General features: G+C 41.0%; 1 protein-coding gene and 1 long non-coding RNA gene across 4 annotated transcripts in view; one reads left to right on the top strand and one right to left on the bottom strand.

Moving 5' to 3' along the window:
* The window catches only part of LOC127639594 (arf-GAP with coiled-coil, ANK repeat and PH domain-containing protein 2-like), a 139,330-nt gene extending 119,834 nt beyond the window's left edge, over positions 1–19,496 (bottom strand). For all 3 annotated transcript variants that reach the window (XR_007969983.1, XR_007969984.1, XM_052121700.1), the window contains exon 1: positions 19,200–19,496. Coding sequence is in view for 1 of the 3 variants with exons in the window: in XM_052121700.1 (XP_051977660.1) it covers positions 19,200–19,252 (53 nt within the window). In the remaining 2 variants the exon portion in view is untranslated. The remainder of the gene's footprint in view (positions 1–19,199) is intronic.
* A 1,770-nt stretch (positions 19,497–21,266) lies between these two features.
* On the top strand, positions 21,267–23,757 carry LOC127639608 (uncharacterized). The gene is made up of 3 exons (XR_007969988.1): positions 21,267–21,335; positions 22,165–22,367; positions 23,325–23,757. It is a non-coding gene; the product is annotated as an uncharacterized LOC127639608 (long non-coding RNA).
* Positions 23,758–24,121: the final 364 nt, after the last annotated feature.

The raw sequence follows: 24,121 nt of genomic DNA, 5'->3' as shown, positions 1-24,121 counted from the left end.
TTCAGTTACGTATTGCTTCTACCATTGTAAGTCAATTGGGGCATTTTTGGGCAGCTCCTGCCCCCAGGGGTGCAACTTTTACCCCATATTGAGGTATGCTCTTACAGAGCCTGCCAGCCTCTTCAAATGTGGCAAATCACTGCGTTTCTCTGAAATCCTCAGCTTGGAGCTGTGGCGCGTCAAAGTTTGTCTCAATGTTAAGTCTATGGGATTTTTAGGCCGCTTTTTTGCCCCTGGGGCAAATACCGTACCCGATAAACTTATAAAAGTCATAGCACACGTGTCCTCAATAGGCCGTTCGATTTGACACCTCATTCGGTGGGTCTACGCTAAGCGGTCTTGGGGACGAGTTAGGTGCCGAAGTTTTGTTACGGAGATAGAATAATAATAAAAGAAGAAAAATAAAAATAAGTATGTGAGATTACAATAGTGATGCTTTGCAAGCACCACTAATAAGTATGTGAGATTACAATAGTGATGCTTTGCAAGCACCACTAATAAAAATAAAAATAATAAGTATGTGAGATTACAATAGTGATGCTTTGCAAGCACCACTAATAATAAGTATGTGAGATTACAATAGTGATGCTTTGCAAGCACCACTAATAAAAATAATAAGTATGTGAGATTACAATAGTGATGCTTTGCAAGCACCACTAACTAGATAGGTACATTTCCTGAAGAAAATGTGAGTGGTGCTTGCCGTGGCAAAACTCGTCAAATAGCCTGCTTGAAAAGAACAGAAATTGTGGTCATAAATAAATCAACCCAGAAGTCTGTATAATGTTCTGGTGCAGAAATATGTGATTTGTTAGTAGGTTGCTAGGGTAACCCCATGTGGTTGCTAGGCAGTTACCATAGTGATACTAATCAAGTGTCCTTGCCATCCTGATTGAAATAAGTCAAACCGGAAGTCTGTATGTTTTTGTGATGCAGAGATATGTGATTTGTTACTCGGTTGCTAGGGTAAGCCCATCTGGTTGCTAGGCAGTTACCATAGTGATACTAATGAAGTCTCCTTTCCATCCTGATTGAAATAAGTCAACCCGGAAGTCTCTACGTTTTTCTGATGCAGAGATATGTGATTTGTTACTTTCGGTTGCTAGGGTAACCCCATCTGGTTGCTAGGCAGTTACCATAGTGATACTAATCAAGTGTCCTTGCCATCCTGATTGAAATAAATCAACCCAGAAGTCTCTCTGATTTTCTGGTGCAGAGATATAGTTACTGCTAAGCGGTTGCTAGGGTACTCTGTTTAGTTGCTAGGGAGTGGCTTGGCAGCTGCCAATCATGAATCTCCAAAGGCTGCTTGTCAGTATGAATGATATAAACCAACTCCCATGCCTCTGTGACATTCAGAATGGAAGATATCCCTCTATGGATTTTGGTTGTTAAGGTGCTTTCGACAATGGTTGCTAGGGAGGGGCTAGGAAGTGTTGATTTGATGCATGATTGGCTGTTTGCTGTCCGAGTAAAGCAGAGACCACCCTTGTGTTTCTATGACACTTCTATCCGGAGATATCCCTTTGATCTGTTTCAATAGAAGTCTATGGGACTTGTTGCTAAGGTGCTCTTAATGGTTGCTAGGGCGTGGCTTGATAGCTTCACAATGATCCTGAGAGACTGATTGGTCGTCTGAGTAAAATGAGCCCACCCCTCGTCTCTATGACACTGTGATCCAGAGCTATGTTCAATACAAATCCCTATGCCTTTTCATTTCAGGGGCCGTCCTACACCATTATAAGTCAATTGGGGCATTTTTGGGCAGCTCCTGCCCCCAGGGGTGCAGCTTTTACCCCATATTGAGGTATGCTCTTACAGAGCCTGCCAGCCTCTTCAAATGTGGCAAATCACTGCGTTTCTCTGAAATCCTACGCTTGGAGCTGTGGCGTCAAAGTTTGTCTCAATGTTAAGTCTATGGGATTTTTAGGCTGCTTTTTTGCCCCTGGGGCAAGTACCGTACCCGATAAACATAAAAGTCATAGCACACGTGTCCTCAATAGGCCGTTCGATTTGACACCTCATTAGTGGGTCTACGCCAAGCGGTGCGGGACGAGTTAGGTGCCGAAGTTTTGTTAAGAGATATAAAAAATAAGAAAAAATAAAAATAACTAGATGGGTACATTTCCTGAAGAAAATGTGAGTGGTGCTTGCAGTGGCAAAACTCGATCAAACAGCATGTTGTAACTGGAAAAGAACAAAAATTATGGTCATAAATAAACCAACCCAGAAGTCTGTACGATTTTCTGGTGCAGAAATATGTGATTTGTTACTCGGTTGCTAGGGAAAGCCCATGTGGTTGCTATGCAGTTACCAAGGTAATACAATACATGGCTCCTTTCCATCCTGAGTGAAATAAGTCAACCCGGAAGTCTGTAGTGTTTTCTGGTGCAGAGATATGTGATTTGTTACTCGGTTGCTAGGGTAACCCCATCTGGTTGCTAGGCAGTTAGCATAGTGATACTAATCAAGTGTCCTTGCCATCCTGATTGAAATAAGTCAACCCGGAAGTCTCTATGTTTTTCTGATGCAGAGATATGTGATTTGTTACTCGGTTGCTAGGGTAACCCCTCCTTGTTGCTAGGCAGTTACCATAGTGATACTTATGAAGTCTCCTTGCCATTCTGAGTGAAATAAACCAACCCAGAAGTCTCTACGTTTTTCTGATGCAGAGATATGTGATTTGTTACTTGGTTGCTAGGGTAACCCCATATGGTTGCTAGGCAGTTACCATAGTGATACTAATGAAGTCTCCTTGCCATCCTGAGTGAAATAAGTCAACCCGGAAGTCACTACTGTTTTCTGGTGCAGAGATATGTGATTTGTTACTCGGTTGCCAGGGTAACCCCATCTGGTTGCTAGGCAGTTACCATATTGATACTAATGAAGTGTCCTTGCCATCCTGGTTGAAATAAATCAACCCGGAAGTCTGTACTCTTTTCTGGTGCCGAGATATGTGATTTGTTTCTCGGTTGCTAGGGTAACCCCATCTGGTTGCTAGGCAGTTACCATAGTGATAGTAATCAAGTGTCCTTGCGATCCTGAGTGAAATAAATCAACCCGGAAGTCAGTACTATTTTCTGGTGCTGAGATATGTGATTTGTTACTCGGTTGCTAGGGTAACCCCATCTGGTTGCTAGGCAGTTACCATAGTGATAGTAATCAAGTGTCCTTGCCATCCTGATTGAAATAAGTCAACCCAGAAGTATCTACGTTTTCTGATGCAGAGATATGTGATTTGTTACTCGGTTGCTAGGGTAACCCCATGTGGTTGCTAGGCAGTTACCATATTGATACTAATGAAGTGTCCTTGCCATCCTGGTTGAAATAAATCAACCTGGAAGTCTGTACTCTTTTCTGGTGCCGAGATATGTGATTTGTTTCTCGGTTGCTAGGGTAACCCCATCTGGTTGCTAGGCAGTTACCATAGTGATAGTAATCAAGTGTCCTTGCCATCCTGAGTGAAATAAATCAACCCGGAAGTCAGTACTATTTTCTGGTGCAGAGATATGTGATTTGTTACTCGGTTGCTAGGGTAACCCCATCTGGTTGCTAGGCAGTAATCATAGTGATAGTAATCAAGTGTCCTTGCCATCCTGATTGAAATAAGTCAACCCGGAAGTCTCTACGTTTTCTGATGCAGAGATATGTGATTTGTTACTCGGTTGCTAGGGTAACCCCATCTGGTTGCTAGGCAGTTACCTTAGTGATACTAATGAAGTCTCCTTGCCATCCTGATTGAAATAAATCAACCCAGAAGTTTCTCTGATTTTCTGGTGCAGAGATATGTGATTTGTTACTTTCGGTTGCTAGGGTAACCCCATCTGGTTGCTAGGCAGTTACCTTAGTGATACTAATGAAGTCTCCTTGCCATCCTGATTGAAATAAATCAACCCAGAAGTTTCTCTGATTTTCTGGTGCAGAGATATAGTTACTGCTAAAGGGTTGCTAGGGTACTCTGTTTAGTTGCTAGGGAGTGGCTTGGCAGCTGCCAATCATTAATCTCCAAAGGCTGCTTGTCAGTATGAATGATATAAACCAACTCCCATGCCTCTGTGACATTCAGAATGGAAGATATCCCTCTATGGATTTTGGTTGCTAAGGTGCTTTCGACAATGGTTGCTAGGGAGGGGCTAGGAAGTGTTGAGGTGATTCATGATTGGCTGTTTGCTGCCCGAGTGAAGCGAGACCACCCTTGTGTTTCTATGACACTTCTATCCGGAGATATCCCTTTGATGTCTTTCATTAGAAGTCTATGGGACTTGTTGCTAAGGTGCTCTAAATTGTTGCTAGGGCGTGGCTTGATAGATTCAAAATGATCCTGAGATACTGATTGGTCGTCTGAGTAAAATGAGCCCACCCCATTGTCTCTATGACACTGTGATCCAGAGCTATGTTGAATACAAATCCCAATGCCATTTCATTTCATGGGCAGTCCTACACCATTGTAAGTCAATTGGGGCATTTTTGGGCAGCTCCTGCCCCCAGGGGTGCAACTTTTACCCCATTTTGAGGTATGCTCTTACAGAGCCTGCCAGCCTCTTCAAATATGGCAAATCACGCGTTTCTGCGAAATCCTCGCTCGGAGCTGTGGCGCGTCAAAGTTTGTCGCAATGTTAAGTCTATGGGATTTTTAGGCGCTTTTTTGCCCCTGGGGCAATTACCGTACCCGATAAGCTTATAAAAGTCATAGCACACGTGTCCTCAATAGGCCGTTCGATTTGACACCTCATTACGTGGGTCTCATGCCAAGCGGTCTTGGGACGAGTTAGGTGCGAAGTTTTGTTACGGAGATAGAATAATAATAAAAGAAGAAAAATAAAAATAAGTATGTGAGATTACAATAGTGATGCTTTGCAAGCACCACTAACTAGATAGGTACATTTCCTGAAGAAAATGTGAGTGGTGCTTGCCGTGGCAAAACTAGATCAAATAGCCTGCTTGAAAAGAACAGAAATTGTGGTCATAAATAAATCAACCCAGAAGTCTGTATAATGTTCTGGTGCAGAAATATGTGATTTGTTAGTAGGTTGCTAGGGTAACCCCATGTGGTTGCTAGGCAGTTACCATAGTGATACTAATCAAGTGTCCTTGCCATCCTGATTGAAATAAGTCAAACCGGAAGTCTGTATGTTTTTGTGATGCAGAGATATGTGATTTGTTACTTTCGGTTGCTAGGGTAAGCCCATCTGGTTGCTAGGCAGTTACCATAGTGATACTAATGAAGTCTCCTTTCCATCCTGATTGAAATAAGTCAACCCGGAAGTCTCTACGTTTTTCTGATGCAGAGATATGTGATTTGTTACTCGGTTGCTAGGGTAACCCCATCTGGTTGCTAGGCAGTTACCATAGTGATACTAATCAAGTGTCCTTGCCATCCTGATTGAAATAAATCAACCCAGAAGTCTCTCTGATTTTCTGGTGCAGAGATATAGTTACTGCTAAGCGGTTGCTAGGGTACTCTGTTTAGTTGCTAGGGAGTGGCTTGGCAGCTGCCAATCATGAATCTCCAAAGGCTGCTTGTCAGTATGAATGATATAAACCAACTCCCATGCCTCTGTGACATTCAGAATGGAAGATATCCCTCTATGGATTTTGGTTGTTAAGGTGCTCGACAATGGTTGCTAGGGAGGGGCTAGGAAGTGTTGATTTGATGCATGATTGGCTGTTTGCTGTCGAGTAAAGCAGAGACCACCCTTGTGTTTCTATGACACTTCTATCCGGAGATATCCCTTTGATCTGTTTCAATAGAAGTCTATGGGACTTGTTGCTAAGGTGCTCTTAATGGTTGCTAGGGCGTGGCTTGATAGCTTCACAATGATCCTGAGAGACTGATTGGTCGTCTGAGTAAAATGAGCCCACCCCTCGTCTCTATGACACTGTGATCCAGAGCTATGTTCAATACAAATCCCTATGCCTTTTTCATTTCAGGGGCCGTCCTACACCATTATAAGTCAATTGGGGCATTTTTGGGCAGCTCCTGCCCCCAGGGTGCAGCTTTTACCCCATATTGAGGTATGCTCTTACAGAGCCTGCCAGCCTCTTCAAATGTGGCAAATCACACGTTTCTACTGAAATCCTAAGCTTGGAGCTGTGACGCGTCAAAGTTTGTCTCAATGTTAAGTCTATGGGATTTTTAGGTTGCTTTTTTGCCCCTGGGGCAAGTACCGTACCCGATAAGCTTATAAAAGTCATAGCACACGTGTCCTCAATAGGCCGTTCGATTTGACACCTCATTACGTGGGTCTACGCCAAGCGGTCTTGGGACGAGTTAGGTGCCGAAGTTTTGTTAAGAGATATAAAAAATAAGAAAAAAATAAAAATAATAAAAATAACTAGATAGGTACATTTCCTGAAGAAAATGTGAGTGGTGCTTGCCGTGGCAAAACTCGATCAAACAGCATGTTGTAACTGGAAAAGAACAAAAATTATGGTCATAAATAAATCAACCCAGAAGTCTGTACGATTTTCTGGTGCAGAAATATGTGATTTGTTACTTCGGTTGCTAGGGTAAGCCCGTGTGGTTGCTATGCAGTTACCAAGGTAATACAATACATGGCTCCTTTCCATCCTGAGTGAAATAAGTCAACCCGGAAGTCTGTAGTGTGTTCTGGTGCAGAGATATGTGATATGTTGCTCGGTTGCTAGGGTAACTCCATCTGGTTGCTAGGCAGTTACCATAGTGATAGTAATCAAGTCTCCTGGCCATCCTGATTAAAATAAATCAAGCCGGAAGTCTCTATGTTTTTGTGATGCAGAGATATGTGATTTTTTACTCGGTTGCTAGGGTAACCCCATCTGGTTGCTAGGCAGATACCATAGTGATACTAATCAAGTGTCCTTGCCATCCTTATTGAAATAAGTCAACCCGGAAGTCTCTACGTTTTTCTGATGCAGAGATATGTGATTTGTTACTCGGTTGCTAGGGTAAGCCCATCTGGTTGCTAGGCAGTTACCATAGTGATACTAATGAAGTCTCCTTGCCATCCTGATTGAAATAAGTCAACCCGGAAGTCTCTATGTTTTTGTGATGCAGAGATATGTGATTTTTTACTCGGTTGCTAGGGTAACCCCATCTGGTTGCTAGGCAGATACCATAGTGATACTAATCAAGTGTCCTTGCCATCCTTATTGAAATAAGTCAACCCGGAAGTCTCTACGTTTTTCTGATGCAGAGATATGTGATTTGTTACTCGGTTGCTAGGGTAAGCCCATCTGGTTGCTAGGCAGTTACCATAGTGATACTAATGAAGTCTCCTTGCCATCCTGATTGAAGTAAGTCAACCCGGAAGTCGCTATGTTTTTGTGATGCAGAGATATGTGATTTGTTACTCGGTTGCTAGGGTAAGCCCATCTGGTTGCTAGGCAGTTACCATAGTGATACTAATGAAGTGTCCTTGCCATCCTGATTGAAATAAGTCAACCCGGAAGTCTCTACGTTTTTCTGATGCAGAGATATGTGATTTGTTACTCGGTTGCTAGGGTAACCCCATCTGGTTGCTAGGCAGTTAACATAGTGATACTTATCAAGTCTCCTTGCCATCCTGATTGAAATAAATCAACCCAGAAGTCTCTCTGATTTTCTGGTGCAGAGATATAGTTACTGCTAAGCGGTTGCTAGGGTACTCTGTGTAGTTGCTAGGGAGTGGCTTGGCAGCTGCCAATCATGAATCTCCAAAGGCTGCTTGTCAGTATGAATGATATAAACCAACTCCCATGCCTCTGTGACATTCAGAATGGAAGATATCCCTCTATGGATTTTGGTTGTTAAGGTGCTGGACAATGGTTGCTAGGGAGGGGCTAGGAAGTGTTGAAGTGATGCATGATTGGCTGTTTGCTGTCCCGAGTCAAAGCGAGACCACCCTTGTGTTTCTATGACACTTCTATCCGGAGATATCCCTTTGATCTTTTTCAATAGAAGTCTATGGGACTTGTTGCTAAGGTGCTCTTAATGGTTGCTAGGGCGTGGCTTGATAGCTTCACAATGATCCAGAGAGACTGATTGGTTGTCTGAGTAAAATGAGCCCACCCCTCGTCTCTATGACACTGTGATCCAGAGCTATGTTCAATACAAATCCCTATGCCTTTTCATTTCATGGGCCGTCCTACACCATTATAAGTCAATTGGGGCATTTTTGGGCAGCTCCTGCCCCCAGGGGTGCAACTTTTACCCCATATTGAGGTATGCTCTTACAGAGCCTGCCAGCCTCTTCAAATGTGGCAAATCACGCGTTTCTACGAAATCCTAAGCTTGGAGCTGTGACGCGTCAAAGTTTGTCTCAATGTTAAGTCTATTGGATTTTTCGGCGGTTTTTTGCCCTGGGGCAAATACCGTACCCGATAAGCTTATAAAAGTCATAGCACACGTGTCCTCAATAGGCCGTTCGATTTGATACCTCATTACGTGGGTCTACGCCAAGCGGTCTTGGGACGAGTTAGGTGCCGAAGTTTTGTTAAGAGATATAATAAAAATAAAAATAAAAAGTATAATAAGTATGTGAGATTACAATAGTGATGCTTTGCAAGCACCACTAATAAGTATGTGAGATTACAATAGTGATGCTTTGCAAGCACCACTAATAAAAATAATAAGTATGTGAGATTACAATAGTGATGCTTTGCAAGCACCACTAATAAAAATAAAAATAATAAGTATGTGAGATTACAATAGTGGTGCTTTGCAAGCACCACTAATAATAAGTATGTGAGATTACAATAGTGATGCTTTGCAAGCACCACTAAAAAAATAATAATAAGTATGTGAGATTACAATAGTGATGCTTTGCAAGCACCACTAACTAGATGGGTACATTTCCTGAAGAAAATGTGAGTGGTGCTTGCCATGGCAAAACTCGTCAAACAGCATGCGGTAACTCGAAAAGAACAAAAATCGCGGTCGTAAATAAATCAACCCGGAAGTCTGTATGATTTTCTGGTGCAGAAATATGTGATTTGTTACTCGGTTGCTAGGGTAAGCCCGTGTGTTTGCTATGCAGTTACCAAGGTGATGCAATAGGCGGCTCCTTTCCACCCCGAGCGAAATAAGTCAACCCGGAAGTCTGTACGTTTTTCCGATGCAGAGATATGTGATTTGTTACTCTGTTGCTAGGGTAACCCCATGTGGTTGCTAGGCAGTTACCGTAGTGATAGTTATCAAGTCTCCTTGCCATCCTGATTGAAATAAATCAACCCAGAAGTCTCTCTGATTTTCTGGTGCAGAGATATAGTTGTAGTTAAACGGTTGCCAGGGTACTCTGTTTGGTTGCTAGGGAGTGGCTTGGCACTGAGTAAAATGAGCCTGCCCCCTTGTCTCTATGACACTGTGATCCAGAGCTATGTTGAATACAAAATGACCATGCAATTTCATTTCATGGGCCGTCCTACACCATTGTAAGTCAATGGGGGCAACTTTGGGCAGCTCCTGCCACCCAGGGGTGCAACATTTACCCCATATTGAGCCTGCCAGCCTCTTCAAATGTAGCAAATCACACGTTTCTGCGAAATCCTCGCTCGGAGCTGTGATGCGTCAAAATTTGACGCAATGTTAAGTCTATGGGATTTTTCGGCTGCTTTTTGGCCCCTGGGGCAAATACCGTACCCCCGATCGCTTATAAAAGTCATAGCACACGTGTCCTCAATAGGCCGTTCGATTTGACACCTCATTCGTGGGTCTACGCCAAACAGTGTGGGACGAGTTAGGTGCCGAAGTTTTGTACGGAGATATAAAAATAAAAATAAAAACTAGATGGGTACATTTCCTGAAGAAAATGTGAGTGGTGCTTGCCGTGGCAAAACTCGTCAAACAGCATGCTGTAACTCGAAAAGAACAAAAATCACGGTCGTAAATAAATCAACCCGGAATTCTGTACGATTTTCTGGTGCAGAAATATGTGATTTGTTACTCGGTTGCTAGGGTAAGCCCGTGTGGTTGCTATGCATTTACCAAGGTAATACAATACGCGGCTCCTTTCCATCCCGAGCGAAATAAGTCAACCCGGAAGTCTCTACGTTTTTCCGATGCAGAGATATGTGATTTGTTACTCTGTTGCTAGGGTAACCCCATGTGGTTGATAGTGTTGTATTACAAATTTATTAAATGTTTAATTTAGGTTCCAATACATTAGTTTATAAACTGAGAAAGTTTAGTAGATTGAATTTACTATTTGAGGTATAAATGAATGTCATAGACCTGCCTGTCAGGCTTTCCAGCAGGAGATTCCTGCCTGTCCTGATCTCACTATTGTAAGTTAAATTAGTCGGATTGCTGAGACTATCACCTTTTGTCTTTAAATGACTCTTGGAGCCCCTGACCCAGTCGTTAAATAGTCCGGCTGATTAGATTAGTTGCGAATCACAGTTATGCTGATGAGATCAGGGCTGGGGAATTTCCTTTAACGAGGTGACTCCTGTACCTCATTTACATGCTTTGTTTCAGAGTGTCTCCACCTCTATGTATAATCAAGTCCCCTCACCCTTGAAAGGTATAAAACCCTATCGTACTGAGTTATAGAGACAGACTTGGATGACTACAGCGATGCAACAACGAGTTCTCAATAAAGAGTAATTTCTGCTTAAAAGATATCCCAACGTCTCCTGGTCTCTGCTTCGACGACGAAGAAAAAGTTCACAACAGTTTTGGTGCCGTGACCCGGATAGAGCTACTCACCTGAATCTTGAAACTTCAAGCTCAACAAAGATCTCAACAAAGAATTAACTTTTCTGACTGAGTTCCAGACGGAATCTTTCCGTACATCCAACGATTTGGTGAGTGCCACTCTATCCAAAAGAACCTTTAAGACCAGTACAAATGTGTTATCCTCGGCGCCGTCAGAGAAGAGTTAACAGACAGCTGTAGGGTTTGGTTAACTAAGTTATCCTCTAAAATTGTCTTTTTAGAGAAGATTAGCATTACGTGTTAATATTGGTTATCCTCTGTTTCGACAGGGAAGTATTGGTTATCCTCTGTTCAGGCAGGGAAGATTAGCATTACATGCTAATATTGGTTATCCTCTGTTTTGGCAGGGAAGAATTGGTTATCCTCTGTTCAGGCAGGGAAGATTAGCATAAAAGGCTAATATTTTGTTTATCCTCTGTATCTGCAGAGAAGAATATTTGTTACCCTCTGTTTTTAGACAGAGAAGATTAGCATAAAGTGCTAGTAATTTGTGTTATCCTTTGCTTGGGTCAAAGAAGGTTAACAATAGTTGAACTGTGTTAACAAGTGTACCCTCTGTTGATCAGAGACGTTTTAGTGTTTTTGATTGTGTGGTAACAAAGAAACTCACAAAATGTTTAGGAAAAATGCTAGACTGATCCCCACAACTGAAAAAGGTGGTCTTGCGACTCCTTTGTGGTCAGATAGCAATTCAAATCACTGTTAGGAGTACAAATTAACCTAATAGTCACTGAGAAAATTAGACAAGAACTAACTCAGAAATATGAGATTCATCCAGACAAGACTTGGTCGGTAGATGAGTGTAAAAAGGTATTAGGAGCAAGTATTCGCAAGAACAATGTGAAAGGCATTATCTGCTGCCACAGAGAATTCGGTTTAGCACTAGCTACACAACAGTCTCAGCGTAACTCAGAGCTAGAGAAAGAGAACAAAGAGCTACGTGCTAGAGTTTCCTCTTTGACCAAGAAATTGAACCGCAACAAAGCCATAGAAAAAACTGATGTAGAAAAAGTTAGTCAGCCAGATAACATTTACCCTGACTTACAAGCATTCTTTGAAACAGATGTAGCTCTCCAATCAGTAACTGATGTGCCTGTAAATTCAGTCAATGTGTGTGTTGCTAGGAAAAGATCTCAGGGAATTGAGGGAACTGAAAGTGTTTCTACCAACTCTTCTGTTGTCCAAATACAAACTGTTGCAAAAGCGCTTGGACCTAAAGATATAGAGAGACTATCCCAGAGCTTACCATCAGCACGCACACAGTTTTCTGAATTTAGAACAGCATTGATCAGCAAAATGCGTCTATATGACATGTCGTTAACAGAAGTCACACAGTTGATGTCACAAATTTTAACTGAATCCGAATTCAACAGTTTTGAATCTGCAGTGACTTCTGAACTACAGCATGCCAGTAGAAGCGATATAAGAGAAGGTGTTTTGAAAATCCTAAAGAATATCCTAGGACCCAAAATAGATTGGTCTAGAATTACTAGCTGTGTACAAAAGAAAGAAGAAACTGTGAGTGAATACACTGAAAGGTTTTGTCAGTCAGCTGTAACTTACAGTGGAATTGTTGATAATTCTGAAAGTGTGTTAGATGACAAGGGACCCCTAGTCTGCATCTGGTCAGATGGCCTTGTAGCCGAATACAAAAGCGCTTTGCCATTCCTAGATCTAACTTGGTCTAACAGAACTCTCAGAAGTAATTTAGACAGTTTGGCTGCATGGGAAAGAGATGCTGATGTTAAAGCCAAAGTGAGAGTAGCAGCAGCAGCTACATTTAGCACAGCAAAACAAGAAAACCGGTGGTCTAAAAAAGAAGGCAAATGCCACTACTGTGGAAAATTAGGACATTGGGAGAAAGAGTGTAGGAAGAAGTTGCAAGATACAAAAATAAATGCTATGCATAATTCTGCTCCTCCTCAGCCCGTTTACAACCCTGAAGCAGTTCCACAAGTGTCCACTGAAACTTTAGGACAGCTCGTTCAGGCTCTTCTAAGAGCACAAAAAGACCAGGAAAAAACTAATTGTTGGGGCTGTGAGTAGCTACCTTTCCCCTGTAATCCATCATAATGACAAAATGATTTTTGTGAAAGGTAGCATACAAGAGAAAGAGATTGATTTTTTGCTTGATACAGGTACAGAAATTACAGTAATTCCTACAAAATTGGCTAAAGGTTTAGACATCCCGTACAAGAAAACCAAACTTTCTTTAACTGGCGTAATAGGTGAAGATTCTGTTTTGTATGAAACCCCACCCATAGATGTACAATTTGGCCCAATTCATTACTATTCTGGTAACAGGCATCTAGCGCTTCAGGCTTCATCAGGAATGGTGTTAGGACAGACTGTAAACGTAAGATGCCCTCACTCAGTGTCCGCACTAATGAATCAAGCAAAAGTCACTTCTGTCACTTCCTCTCGTTGGGGAAATTGGTTAGCAATTCTCACAGCCCCGAACATTGTTTTACAGCGTGCACCAGTCACGAACCCATCCTCATGTATGATGTCTGCAATGACTGAAGTTTTGTTAGAGGATGAAGGAGAAATGACACAAGATTGTGTTAAGTGGCACGGACCACATCAAGTGATGTTGATTACAGCAGCTGCAGTATTGTGTCAGGGAAGGAAAACCTGGACTCATGTGTCACACTGTAAAGTTGTTCCCCACCTACAGGGATAGGATAGGACACAGACCAGTGAGGAGCCCAGGGAAGAACCGAATGCCATATGCATCGGGGGACAAACCCTGTGGTGAAGACTCCCTCATAGGCCTTCCCCATCCACTAGTCCATCCTTACCTCACTGTTCTTTAGGTGTCAAAGGAATTATGAAATAGGGAAAGAAGGAACAACATTAGCAGACTCAGAAAAGGACACAACCCGGGTGTTTGAACAAATACTGCTCTACTGTCTTTTGTTTTAGGACACAACCCTGGTGTTTGAACAAATACTGCTCTACTGTCTTTTGTTTTTTTTTTCTTTCTACCCTCTTTGCAGATACCACTTGATGGCTGTCCCGAGACCCATGGGCATCGACCTCCTCACCTGTGTATGAGGCCACAACTAGACCCACTGCCAAGCCAACTATCACAAAAGATAAAGGAAAAAAAAATACACAACACAGAGACTCGCATACGGGAACCTTCAGTCATCCATCAACATGATCAAGATTGTCGTACTAATAACCATCCAACAAGACATTCCTGATTTTTCAGCAAAATTACACCAGATGACTGAAGAGAATTCTTCATGGTTTGGAAACTTGTTAGGTTAACCCTGGCTGTGGATCAAGAAAATAGCAATTCTGCTGTTGTTTTCTTCTACTGGCGTACTATCTATGCATCTACTGTATCAAGTGTTTCATTCAACAAATGAATCACACCCATCACGAAGAAATGACAGTTCCAAATAGAAAAGACTATTACCCGTGAAGAACTTCACAGACCCTAATTGCATCTTTGTTTCGGTGTCAGCATGCAATTACAGAAAATCAACACCGAGCATGCGCTATGTGCCTGTAATGATCACAGGTTACATGAATGAACTTTCAAGTGTTTAAATTTGTATTTTGTGAGAGTTATTAGAACTCTCAAAGAGGGGACTGTTGATTTACAAATTTATTAAATGTTTAATTTAGGTTCCAATACATTAGTTTATAAACTGAGAAAGTTTAGTAGATTGAATTTACTATTTGAGGTATAAATGAATGTCATAGACCTGCCTGTCAGGCTTTCCAGCAGGAGATTCCTGCCTGTCCTGATCTCACTATTGTAAGTTAAATTAGTCGGATTGCTGAGACTATCACCTTTTGTCTTTAAATGACTCTTGGAGCCCCTGACCCAGTCGTTAAATAGTCCAGCTGATTAGATTAGTTGCGAATCACAGTTATGCTGATGAGATCAGGGCTGGGGAATTTCCTTTAACGAGGTGACTCCTGTACCTCATTTACATGCTTTGTTTCAGAGTGTCTCCACCTCTATGTATAATCAAGTCCCCTCACCCTTGAAAGGTATAAAACTCTATCGTACTGAGTTATAGAGACAGACTTGGATGACTACAGCGATGCAACAACGAGTTCTCAATAAAGAGTAAATTCTGCTTAAAAGATATCCCAACGTCTCCTGGTCTCTGCTTCGACGACGAAGAAAAAGTTCACAACAATAGGCAGTTACTGTAGTGATACTTATGAAGTGTCCTTGCCATCCTGATTGGAATAAATCAACCCAGAAGTCTCTCTGATTTTCTGGTGCAGAGATATAGTTGTAGCTAAACGGTTGCTAGGGTACTCTGTTTAGTTGCTAGGGAGTGGCTTGGCAGCTGCCAATCGTGAAACTTCAAAGGCTGCTTGTCAGTATGAGTGATATAAACCAACTCCCATGCCTCTGTGACATTCAGAATCGAAGATATGCCTCTATGGATTTTGGTTGCTAAGGTGCTCGACAATGGTTGCTAGGGAGGGGCTAGGAAGTGTTGAGGTGATTCATGATTGGCTGTTTGCTGCCCCGAGTCAAACGAGACCACCCTTGTGTTTCTATGACACTTCTATCCGGAGATATCCCTTTGATGTCTTTCATTAGAAGTCTATGGGACTTGTTGCTAAGGTGCTTTAAATTGTTGTTAGGGCGTGGCTTGATAGCTTCACAATGATCCTGAGAGACTGATTGGTCGTCTGAGTAAAATGAGCCCACCCCCTTGTCTCTACGACACTGTGATCCAGAGCTATGTTCAATACAAAATCCCTATTTCATGGTCCGTCCTACACCATTGTAAGTCAATGGGGTCAACTTTGGGCTGCTCCTGCCCCCCAGGGGTGCAACTTTTACCCCATATTGAGGTATGCTCTTACAGAGCCTGCCAGCCTCTTCAGATGTAGCAAATCACACGTTTCTGCGAAATCCTCGCTCGGAGCTGTGATGCGTCAAAGTTTCTCGCAATGTTAAGTCTATGGGATTTTGCGGCGGCTTTTTTGCCCCTGGGGCAAATACCGTACTCCGATCAGCTACAAAAGTCATAGCACACGTGTCCTCAATAGGCCGTTCGATTTGATACCTCATTCGTGGGTCTACGCCAAACGGTGCGGGACGAGTTAGGTGCCGAAATTTTGTACGGAGATATAAAAATAAAAATAAAAATAATAAGTATGTGAGATTACAATAGTGATGCTTTGCAAGCACCACTAAAAATAAGTATGTGAGATTACAATAGTGATGCTTTGCAAGCACCACTAATAATAATAAGAAAAAGAAAAATAAGTATGTGAGATTACAATAGTGATGCTTTGCAAGCACCACTAACTAGAATGTACATATCCTGAAGAAAATGTGAGTGGTGCTTGCCGTGGCAAAACTCGTGAAACAGCATGTTATAACTTGAAAAGAGCAAAAATTATGGTCGTAAATAAATCAACCCAGAAGTCTGTTCAATTTTCTGGTGCAGAAATATGTGATTTGTCGCTCGGTCGCTAGGGTAAGCCCGTGTGGTTGCTATGCAGTTACCAAGGTAATACAATACATGGCTCCTTTCCATCCTGAGTGAAATAAGTCAACCCGGAAGTCTGTAGTGTTTTCTGGTGCAGAGATATGTGATTTGTTGCTCGGTTGCTAGGGTAAGCCCATCTGGTTGCTAGGCAGTTACCATAGTGATACTAATGAAGTCTCCTTGCCATCCTGGTTGAAATAAATCAACCCAGAAATCTGTACGATTTTCTGGTGCAGAAATATGTGATTTGTTACTCGGTTGCTAGGGTACTCTGTTAAGTTGCTAGGGCGTGGCTTGGCAGCTGCCAATCATGAATCTCCAAAGGCTGCTTGTCAGTATGAATGATATAAACCAACTCCCATGCCTCTGTGACATTCAGAATGGAAGATATCCCTCTATGGATTTTGGTTGCTAAGGTGCTCGACAATGGTTGCTAGGGAGGGGCTAGGAAGTGTTCAGGTGATTCATGATTGGCTGTTTGCTTCCCCGAGTCAAACGAGACCACCCTGGTGTTTCTATGACACTTCTATCCGGAGATATCCCTTCGATGTCTTTCATTAGAAGTCTAAGGGACTTGTTGCTAAGGTGCTTTAAATTGTTGCTAGGGCGTGGCTTGATAGCTTCACAATGATCCTGAGAGACTGATTGGTCATCTGAGTGAAATGAGCCTGCCCCTTGTCTCTATGACACTGTGATCCAGAGCTATGTTCAATATTAAATCCCTTTGAAATTTAATTTCATGGGCCGTCCTACACCATTGTAAGTCAATGGGGGCAACTTTGGGCAGCTCCTGCCCCCCAGGGGTGCAACATTTACCCCATATTGAGGTATGCTCTTACAGAGCCTGCCAGCCTCTTCAAATGTGGCAAATCACACGTTTCTGCGAAATCCTCGCTCGGAGCTGTGACGCGTCAAAGTTTGACGCTAATGTTAAGTCTATGGGATTTTTCGGCGCTTTTTTGCCCCTGGGGCAAACACCGTACCTCGATCAGCTTATAAAAGTCATAGCACACGTGTCATCAATAGGCCGTTCGATTTGACACCTCATTCGTGGGTCTACGCCAAACGGTGCGGGACGAGTTAGGTGCCGAAGTTTTGTACGGAGATATAATAATAAGAAGAAAAATAAGTATGTGAGATTACAATAGTGATGCTTTGCAAGCACCACTAATAATAATAAGTATGACGAATAACAATAGTGATGCCTTGCCTTTGGCAAGCACCACTAATAATGGTTGGGAACCACTGACATAAAGCACTCACACAGACACTAAAAAGGCTCTTTCAATGTTTTCTGCAAATTACTTGATTACATCTGCTTCTTATTTCTGAGACAGGATGTTGTTACACGATAGAGGAAGAGGAGAGCTGGGGTAGAAAACATAAATAGCACTTCAGCACTTTGAGAGACCAGTCCAGATCTCAGGACTTTTGCGATTTGTAGTAGATTAATTAGTAATTTACCTTAAAGCATATTTTAATTAGAACAGGTTCAGTCGCACTAGAGCAACCGGAGTTTAAAGTGATAGTTCACTCAAATCTTAAAATTTTCATTATTTACTCAACTTTATGTCTTTCCAAACGTATATGACTTTTATTCTTCTGTGGAGTACAAATGTAGAAATTCTGAAGAATGTTCACGCTGCTCTGTTCCATTAAATGAAAGTGAATGGGGACTGCTAATCAGGCTAATCAATCCCTTGAGAGGGATAAAGGCCAACCGGAGACGTCAGTGCGACAGAGAGAGAGAGAGAGATTTACGGGAAGCTGCCTGACACCAGTGTGTGTTTGTGTCTTTTTGGTTCAGTTATTCATTAAATATTATTTATATGGTCAAGCCGGTTCTTGCCTCCTCCTTTCCATTAATCCCTTTACAGTAGTCAATATAAATAGTGTGTGATTTCCAAGTCTTCTGAAGGCATAATGTAGATGTATGAGACGAACGCTGAAATATAATACATGTTTTACCAAAATCTTACCTTGCAGCTCTAAAATCACAATAGATCACATGGCACACGAGAACCAACTGCATTTGGCGATAATGATATTCAGTGTTGTGTGCAATCAAATTACTTTTATTTCAGTTACAGTTACCTCAATACTTTTAATTTAAAAAGTAGAATAAAATAATGTTTTAGAAAGTAACTTAAAAGTAAATTAATTAGTATTGTGATTACTTTTCCCATTAGTTAATCAGTAATCTTATTAGTTTATCTTAGAAATTTGTAGTGGATAACTTTCTTTAAGTAACTGGCCCAACACTGAAACTGGACATGATGCCTCTAAAGGTGCTATTTCGAAGTCGAACATCAGCACAAATGAGCTTCGAGAGCTACAGCGTAAGTTTTTCATGTAAAGATTTTCAGCGAATAAAGACTGAAATGTAATAACTTTAACCAGTTAACCAAAACACCACACATCAACAGTAATGAGAAACCAGTTGAAACACCTTCACATATGGCAACACAACTATAAGACAAGTCTCAGAACTGTTAAAAATCCAAACATGTCAACTTACATGTATTCTTGTTAGAAAATATCAATAATCTGTGTAGCTGATATACATGCAACCTTTAAAATGCATTTTCAATCATCTTCATTAACTTTGCATTATTCTGTATGAGGATACAGTCATATGACAGATAAAAGTTGTATGCAAAAGTATCAATGGAAATGGAAATGCCATGTATTTAAATCATTATTAAATGGTAATCATTCAGTTTAGTTGTATTATAATTTATTATCATCACAGTACTTTCCTGTAAAGGCGATGTGAAGATCATAATGTCATAATGGACACCAAGATAAAAACAAATCCAACCAATCAAAACAATGCAAACAGCATTTATGATAACATTAGCTATTATATCAATTAATACATAATCAGTATCAATTTGTTTAGTGTGTATGTGTATATGTGTTTATGTTGAATGCATAAATGTAAATGTAATCCAAAATTCGCTAATGGAAATCCACTTAAAACTCATTCACCACAACAATCACAAGCATTTGATATGTTGAGAAGTGAAATATGTCTTTCTCACCTGAATCTAGGTGAATCTTTGAGACACTCTTCAAAATCCACAGTGATCTTCATGTTGATTTGATCAGAGGTTTATAGGGAAATAATAAGAGCTAACAGGCTAACATTAGCGCCTGTAAAAGCTTAAAAACCAACTCAAACTTCTGCTCAAATCACTCGAGATTCACAAATAAACTCCACATATGAGCGCTAAAGTCCCGTCTGGTCGCTTCAAAGTTGGACTTCTATCTGTAGAAAGGATTTTTGAAGTCTGTAGTTCCTGCAGTAATAGAGAGTGGACTGATCTGATGAGTGTAGAGGAGCAAAGACAGGCTGTGTCCCAAAACATAGTGAACTGTCTGTCTAGACTGCATTTAGAAACTGGAATCATTGAGTAGAATGGCAGTTAGCATGAAACGGCAGACTCTGCAATGGGAGGGTATTTGCGGCATATTGTGTATATGAAATATAACTTCTGATAACACTAAAATACGTGTCTTGGAAAAATGGACAAATATATATCTTTATCATTTCATATTTTGCACTTTCAAATGGTTATTCATTTTTTAAAATACATTGCGTTTATGAAAATTATTGACAAACGAAGAAGTAGAAAGACTGCAATGTCACGTAGTTTCTTGTTCCTTTTCTCAGCGTTTGTCAGGATAAACCGATTACTGTCGTTTGTAATTACAGGATGATAATATATATTCTTTAATAATTTTCTAGAAGCTAATGGGCGGATTTATTTTTTATGTCAAGAATCTAATTATTGGCTATAATAGTTTTAAACAATTATGCTTTCCAGTATAAAAACGTCTCCAATAAGAAAAAAATGATTTGAATGTGGCCCAATGGAAGATTCGGTGCTTTGAGCCGCCAAGGGCCTCTGGTGGAGAAAACATTTAGTGTCTCACGACAGTAACATTTGGTGCCCAAGGAATTTGAGTTACAGCCAGAAAAAAAAGCTAATCCCGATTTCCCCTCCTTCCAATTCCCGTCTGACACTTTCAGCCATACACTTTTCATACATGTGGTGGTGGCGTTGTGGGCTAAAGCGCATAACTGTTTATCAGAAGGTCGCTGGTTCGATCCCCACAGCCACCACCATTGTGTCCTTGAGTAAGGCACTCAACTCCAGGTTGCTCCAGGGGGATTGTCCCTGTAATAAGTGCACTGTAAATTGCTTTGGATAAAAGCATCATGCCAATTGTAAGGGGGCTTTCACACTAGCACTTTTGGTGCGCACCCCGGTTCGAATGACGTCAGAGTTCGGTTCGTTTGGATGATGTGAACGCTGTCTTCCGAACTTGGGTGCGCACCTGCAAACCGTACTCGAGTCCGCTTAAAAAGGTGGTCTGGGGTACGGTTCATGTGAACTCCAGTACGGTTCGCTGCTGATATGAACGCAATCGAACCAAACCGCGGAAGTGAACCACTATTGATGACGTATAATGTGGTCGTCAGTCTCACACACGTCACTTTCAAAATGAGCAGAAAGGGTTTACTTTCGCGTGCGTGCGTATACACTTACCTTGACGAAAAGCGGGATTGACGCACACTACTATGGAGTTAGAATCATGCCAAAACCTCACACACACACACACACACACACACACACACACACACACACACACATACACACAAAACGTGTTTTACTCACACCCAACGATTCACAAACAAACTCAGTGTGGTTTGCAAATACATAACATCACTCACAAACTAATGCATTTTGTTCTGCAAATAAAAAAACGTACCTATCAAACAAATACAGTATGTTTTACATATACATAGAAACGTATTTCTTCAATGACAAAAATATCCTCCAAGTACAAACTAAAATCTTTCAAGTACAAAAAAAATATATTTCAAGTACAAAACTAAATTGTACAAGTACAAAACAAAATCCTTCAAGTACAAAACAAAATTCTACAAGTACGAAAAACTGTCACGTGACTTTTGGCACTAATTTTCCGCCTTGCTGATCCACACACAAATGCCTTCAGATTCACACACATGCTAGTAAATTGTCATGTAATTCGCACTCCACAACATCAGGTGGCGCTGTTACCGATTTGCTTGGCGCCGCCACGGACATGGAAAGAGAAGAAGAAACGGTAGCGTGGCGGATGTTTTGAACACGATGAGTGGCCAACAGGTGAGTTTGCAGTCGTTGCTGGTGAAAAATCAAATGTTAACTAACTAAAATCCAGGAATGTCTCTCGTGGGTAGGGTGAGATATATATACATATACATATTAAAATGTGTGTAGCTTATGGTACCGCAGGAGCTAACCTAGTTTACACAGATTAGGCAAATTTTTAATTTTGTTTCTAACTTAACTAAATTAAACTATACTATGGTCACATATAATGTTACACTTGATACGTCTTGGTCTTAAGGCGGAATTTTGAAGTGAAGACCACCTCAGGCCACAAACATTTAAGCACCATCTGAGGAGTCATGTTAAGTCACTGAAATAACAAAGTAACGGGAGGCTTTAATTGTTAAGAGTTTATAGGAGTTGAAATGTCATTAGCGCAAACTTTTTTTAGCAACGCTGCTCGCGCTAATTCACGTGAAAAGATGTGGAGATATTTGGTGCTAATATGTTCATGGAGCAGTTATAAATACTACAGGAGATTAAAGTGTAAGAAACAGCCACAGTGCGGTATGTATGCTGCAAACAAACCGGCTTTGTGCACCTCGATCTGCACTTTACCTCTAACAGGTGAACTATGGTATTTCAATGCTTTTACATGCCGTGCTGTGTGGTAAAAAACAATAACATCAACAATAATGGGGAATTATTGTGAATAATTTGAAGAAAGACTACTTAAGTTTTTTTTTTTTTTTTATTACCTTTCCAAGTTAATGTGAAGTGGCGACGTTATGAGAGGCTGATAACAATTGAAAGACTGGTAAAAATATGTCTTTTGTATTTTGTATGTAAACCATATCTAATCTTGCTCTAACTCTCTTCCCAGAATTGAACGACTCTGGAGAGATGTGTGGTGTGCTGTGACCAGCATATACTACAGTGTGCTGCATTCACTAGAGGAGGATGGTTTGCTTGACTTGTCAAACATTGCACACCTCTTCAGTTGTCATTATGCGTTTCTGCCCAGACTACAAGCTAGTCTTGATATCTTCACCAGTGGATGGGATAACCACCCACTCAGAACTGAGGGTAACCTAACACCCAATCAGCTGTGGGAGATGGGGAACATTCAGCATGCCATGGCAGAACCAGAAAATGCCTGTGCCATTTTGTGCTTTTATGTTTTCAGTTTGTCAATCCAGAAAAGCACTTATCTAAACAGAGGGATGTACTATGAAGCAAGGTCAACATAGTTGTCTTTCTTGTATGAGCATGGTGTGAGTCTTATGTTAATCTAATTTAGATGATTTGTTGAATTCATGGTGCTTTTATTATTAATTATTTTGCATACACATTCAGTGAGTTCCACTGGCGCACACACATAGCTGTTACATATGAGATGCAGTGATGTACATTGCTCGTTTGTAATACTGAAGTGAAATGCTCCACCATTAATGCTCAGTTAACTTTGAGTGATCATTAACTTCATTACTAAGGCCTGTTTAACATTGCTTTGCTGTCAAGGCTCACACCTGCAGGCTCTCAGCGCACATGGGTGCTGCATTATTTCTAAGCTGAAAATTGAGACATAACCTGCTCCATTGTTTAACCCTTGCTGAAAAGTACTATACGAATGAAGCATGTGCGAAGATTTTAATTGAATTAAAGTATATTCAATCAGTTTTAAGAATAAACTTGGCAATTTTTTATGCTCTACGTCAGTGGTTCTCAAAGTGGGGTCCCCAGTGGTCCTTGAGGGAGGTTCAAGGGGGTCTTATATATATAAATAAATATACACACAACTTCTTAATTCGGACTTTTTCCAAAAATAGACTATTTTTCCACAAATTTCTTTATAAATTTCACCAAAAATGCATCCCATTGACATTAATTTGAACATACATTGACAGAAAGTATTCAGTCTCAGAATAAATATTGTGTATTTCTGGAGTTTGTTTCAAAATGTTATCAAATGTGGTCTGGGTCCTTGATGTAAAAATGATTGAAAACCACTGCTCTACATAAACACTTTACATGTCTTTTCAGGGATTGTACCTACCACATTTGGACTGGGAGGACAGTGGTCTGCCTGATGAGCCACACCATGGTGTCACTGTTCTTGAGATGGGCGATGTACTGAGTGATGAGCAAATGGCAGCACTAAGGGCAGCCATAAATCCCCTGGGACACTCCCAATCACATGGCTCAGACATCTACCTACTTACTGTGCAGTATGTCCAGCACTTACAAGGCTTACAGTAAAACGTACTCAGCAAAGGACCTGATTCGATGCAATTGTAGCACAAATACACTCTCACATTCTCTACATACATTTGGGTAACAAAAAGAACACTTATTTACAGAAGAGTGCCCCTGCTAATAACTGGTTTGTAAGAGATGTTACAGTATAGGCCTGTAAGAGATGTTACAGTATAGGCCTATAATTTCTTTTCACACTAAAACCAAATAAATATTTCTGAATCAGTGAGGTTGTCTCATGTTTGATTTTTCTCTGTTTAAATCAAATCAGACCAGCAGGAAGCATAGCTTTCCACAAGCAGTGCTAGCAGCGGACTTTCAGCTCTCTTAATATCATAATGAATGTTCAAACCAAAGACATGTAGATTATATTATTTTTATTGTAGTGTGAATACAATCTTAAAATATCTGGGGGGTTGGAACAACCAAAAAAAATACAATAACTATGTTTAACTGACAACAAACAACCCAGGAGACAATGCAACGTGGTCACATCGGGGAAAATGTTGAAATAAAAGGTTTTGAAGGTGTCAAAAAGATGACAAAAAAAAGATTAAAGAGAACCAAACTGGCTGCATCAGATT

The sequence above is a fragment of the Xyrauchen texanus genome, chromosome 48 (assembly GCF_025860055.1).
Source record: "Xyrauchen texanus isolate HMW12.3.18 chromosome 48, RBS_HiC_50CHRs, whole genome shotgun sequence".
In the NCBI taxonomy this organism is placed as follows: Eukaryota; Metazoa; Chordata; class Actinopteri; order Cypriniformes; family Catostomidae; genus Xyrauchen; species Xyrauchen texanus.
The sequence above is the reverse complement of the archived record's forward strand: the minus strand, read 5'-3'. Positions and strand labels throughout refer to the sequence as shown.